The sequence below is a fragment of the Sceloporus undulatus genome, unplaced genomic scaffold (assembly GCF_019175285.1).
Source record: "Sceloporus undulatus isolate JIND9_A2432 ecotype Alabama unplaced genomic scaffold, SceUnd_v1.1 scaffold_3867, whole genome shotgun sequence".
Lineage (NCBI taxonomy): Eukaryota > Metazoa > Chordata > Lepidosauria > Squamata > Phrynosomatidae > Sceloporus > Sceloporus undulatus.
The window spans coordinates 79-3883 of NW_024806787.1; the positions used below are offsets into that span (position 1 = coordinate 79).

Below are 3805 nucleotides of genomic sequence, written 5' to 3' on the forward strand. Positions count from 1 at the left end.
TATTATTATTATTATTGAGACCCTTTGAGAGCATCCTTCTGGGTCCAGAAGGCTGCTCCAGACTGAGGGTACCACAAGGGCATCCCTATGGAAGGCCATGGGCTTCCATAAGCGCCCAGCCACTACTCCAGGGTTACAACAGCCATCCCTCCTGCCAGGTGAGAAGAACTTACCTACGCGAAACCAAGTGCGGGCGACATTCGTCCTCCACCCGCCAGATATCGTCGTCGAGGTCCTGTGAGAGAAGGCCGAAGGAGGGGGGAACATGAAAAAGGGTACATGGGGCCCGGATCCCAAATCTCTTTCCCTAAGAAAGGGGACAAGAGAGACTCCCAAATGTCCGCCGCCCCTATTAACTTACCCATAGGATGGCAGGCTTCTCCTCGGCGAGGTCCTTTGCCAACTGTTCTTTCTGGACAACGCTGGGGGGAGAGGCAGTACAAAAGTCTGAACAGAAGCCCACCTATGGCTCCTCCATGGCCCACCTATGGCTCCTCCTTGGCCACCTATAGCTCACCCATGGCCTACCCATGACTCACCCATGGCCCACATGCCCCCTTGCAATCACAGAACCACAGAGTTGGAAGAGACCTCCAGTCCAAACCCATTCTGCCATGCAGGAACTCTCAAGCACAGCGTCCCCCGATGGAGACGGAAAGAAAGGTAGCGTTTGTTTATTTATTACCTCTGATCCCCTTCGTTGTCTTCCTTCTCCTCCGCCTTGTCTTTGGCCTCCTCTGTTTCGGGGGAATCCTTTCAAAGGAAAAAAGGGGGAATGAGTATGGACCCTTCTGCGCCAATGTGCAAATGGCACCCAAAGGCACAAGCAAATGCAGAGTGGAAACTAGGCGACGTTACGACACCAGAACGTGCGCAGACCAGATATCACTGGACTGCGACTCCCAGTATTCTGGGAATGACAGTCAAGCCGCGCCGGATCAGCAAACGCGGTACGTTCGCGGAAAAAAACGTAGGATGTTACAAAATGGAAGCCAAACCACCGTCACCAACACCCCTTTTTGTTTGTAATGGAGGACATTTTGGAATTCAAGTCAAAATGTAGGACATGCCCTGGGAAAGGAGGACACCTGGCCACCCTCGGGAGGAAGCGTCAGGGCCTGGCCAAAGGTCGTGGTCACTTCTCAGGTCACTGAGGGTATGAAAGGCTCTACTTACCGAAAAAGCACGGTGGACCTGTGCAACGACCACTATCTGCGACGAAGAGGTATGGATGCCCGTGGTCAAACCCTGCGACGGAGACTGCTGGACATCTGCGGTCAGCTCCCGCGATGGAAACTGATGGACATCCATGGTCAACTTATCCAACAGAGGGGGAAAGACATCCACGGTCAGCTCCTCCAACAGAGAGGGATCGATGTCCGCGGTCAACTCCTCCCACAGAGGGGGATAGACATCTGCGGTCAACTCCTCCAACAGGGAGGGATCGATGTCCGCGGTCAGCTTCTCCGACGGAGAGGGATGGATGTCTGCGGACAACGCGGCGATGTCTTCCACCACTTCCTCCTCGAAGTGGGTTGATTGCGTCTTCTTGTGTCTGCAATGGGGACGGGAAAAGGCCATGAAACATGACCGCTCCAGCGCCGCTGACCGTCTCTCCTGTCCAGCAACGTGGCACTCTGGTGGGTTTTGGGGGCTCTGTGGCCATGTTTTGGAAGAGTTTATTCCTTTTATGGGTGACCGCTTCTTTCATTCAGATTTTTAATATATAAATGTATGAAGGAAGGAAGGAAGGAAGGAAGGAAGGGGAGAAGGGAGGCAGGAAAGACGGGAGGGAAGGAAGGAAGGAAGGAAGAGGAGAAGGGATGAAGGAAGGAAGAGGAGAAGGGATGAAGGAAGAGGAGAAGGGAGGGAGGGAGGGAGGGAGGGAGGGAGGAAGAGAAGGGAGGCAGGAAAGACGGGAGGGAAGCAAGGAAGGAAGAGGAGAAGGGATAAAGGAAGGGAGGGAGGGAAGAGGAGGAGGGAGGGAGGAAGGAAGGAAAGAAGGAAGAGAAGGGAGGAAGGAAGGAAGTAGGGAGGGAAATGAGGAAAGAAAGAGGGAGGAATGGAAGGAAGGAAGGAAGGAAGGAAGGAAGGAAGGAAGGAAGGAAGGGGGAACTTACCTTCGAAGACGCCTGGGGACGTCCTCGTCCTCCTCATCTTTTGGTCGTATATTACACGAGAAGAACTTGACAGTCTTCCTGATGGTCTTCCCGATGGACTTCCTGACGGCCTGCGGTGGAGATGAATGAGAGCCAAGGAAGGGGTGGCCGGCCAAAGCCAGGACCCCAGTGGTCACCTCTGGCCTCCCTCCCTCCAGCCGCCCGCTTGATCTCTTCCCAAGGCCATCTTTGGCAAGTGGGACCACTCACGTTGAGAAAATTCTCTCCGCGTGCCATGGCAGCACCGAGAACCCGAATGGCCACAGGTCAAGATGCCCTCCACGAACTGGTCAAGCCGCTGTCCAGAAGGGCACTGACTGGCGTCCAACGGCCGCACTGGCCTCAGCTGCATTCTAGAGCGGAACATGGAACCCAAGGCAGGCATGGAACCTTTTCAAATGGAAACAAGGCTTGGGGCTTCTCTCCACATCATGGTTGCCATGCGCTTCTCTGGGTTCGGACTATAGGACCCTTAGGAGAGAGACCCTTCCAATACATAGGATCCTATGTATCACCGTGTCCCATTAATACATTAATATAATCTATAACCTTCAGTGTCCCATATGACTATTAATATAATCTATAACCTTCAGTGACCCATACATGACCATTAGTATAATATATAACCTTCAGTGCCCCATATATGACCATTGCAATGCGAGGATATAGGATCTGAGCGGTGACAAAACACAAAGTGGGACGTAAACGAATGTAATAATTTTTATTACACACAACATAAATTTACTTGCAAAATACTACAGGTAGCAAGGCTGAAATGTTTAACTCATTCTCTTAACTGCTTTCTGTATGTTTTGAACTGGGTCCAAGCCAAGCCAAACACGGCTAGGGGAAAAAACAAGCAATGAATACAGAAGGGAGGAACGCCATTGGCGTAACGAACATTACAGCGCAACATGCGCATAACGAAGCTTCAAACTTAATAGCAGCTGCGTGCGCAAGGTGGCGGCTCTCTCTCTGGACGTGAAAGAGGTCCAAAGCTCAGCCTCTTCGTCGCCAAAGGACCCCCTACACCTACTTCTTCCTCCCTCCTCTTTCCTTGAGGGCCAAGTGGATGATGGACCCGCTGGTCATGTTGTAGTAAGCCAGGGAGTTGGAGTCCTTGATGAAAATGCCCTGCAAGACACAACGAAAAGAAGGCCTCAGGGTTATGATCGCCAAGCGAGAACCAAAAATGACGTGACCCAGCATCCGATGGCATTGAACAACGCATTAAGAACACTCCCTCAACCCCTCTTCCTAAAACCCGCAGGAAATCCTAAGACTTTCCCGAAGGAAAACCTTGCAGTTTCCAACCGGAAGCTACTCCTTGGCTTTCTGGGTCTCGTTTTTGGCCCACCGTGAGGGAGAAAGTGCATCCTTCCACTATTGTGTCCCATGTGCCGTTAATGTTCGCATCAGTAGAAAAGCGGCCTTTTGGGAAGCAATGTAAACCCACCCCTTGTGGGGAGCCTTTTGGGGAGCCATGTAACCCTAACCCTTTTGGGGAGCCTCCTGAGGAGCAATGTAACCCTTTTGGGGGGCAATGTAACCCTAATCCTTTTGGGGAGCAATGTAACTACCCCTTTTGGGGAGCAATGAAACCCTTTTGGGGAGCAATGATGAAACCTTAACCCTTTTGGGGAGCA

At 52.0% G+C, this 3805-nt stretch overlaps 1 protein-coding gene across 1 annotated transcript; it reads right to left on the reverse strand.

The window, feature by feature from the left end:
* Positions 1-130: 130 nt before the first annotated feature.
* Positions 131-3799, reverse strand: LOC121918078 (fibrous sheath CABYR-binding protein-like). The gene is made up of 6 exons (XM_042444184.1): positions 2370-3799; positions 2121-2230; positions 1177-1555; positions 686-753; positions 362-422; positions 131-235 (listed from the first exon to the last, which is right to left on the reverse strand). Exons 1-6 carry the CDS (start codon positions 2394-2396, stop codon positions 170-172), a joined length of 711 nt encoding a protein of 236 aa, XP_042300118.1. The 5' UTR covers positions 2397-3799; the 3' UTR covers positions 131-169.
* Positions 3800-3805: the final 6 nt, after the last annotated feature.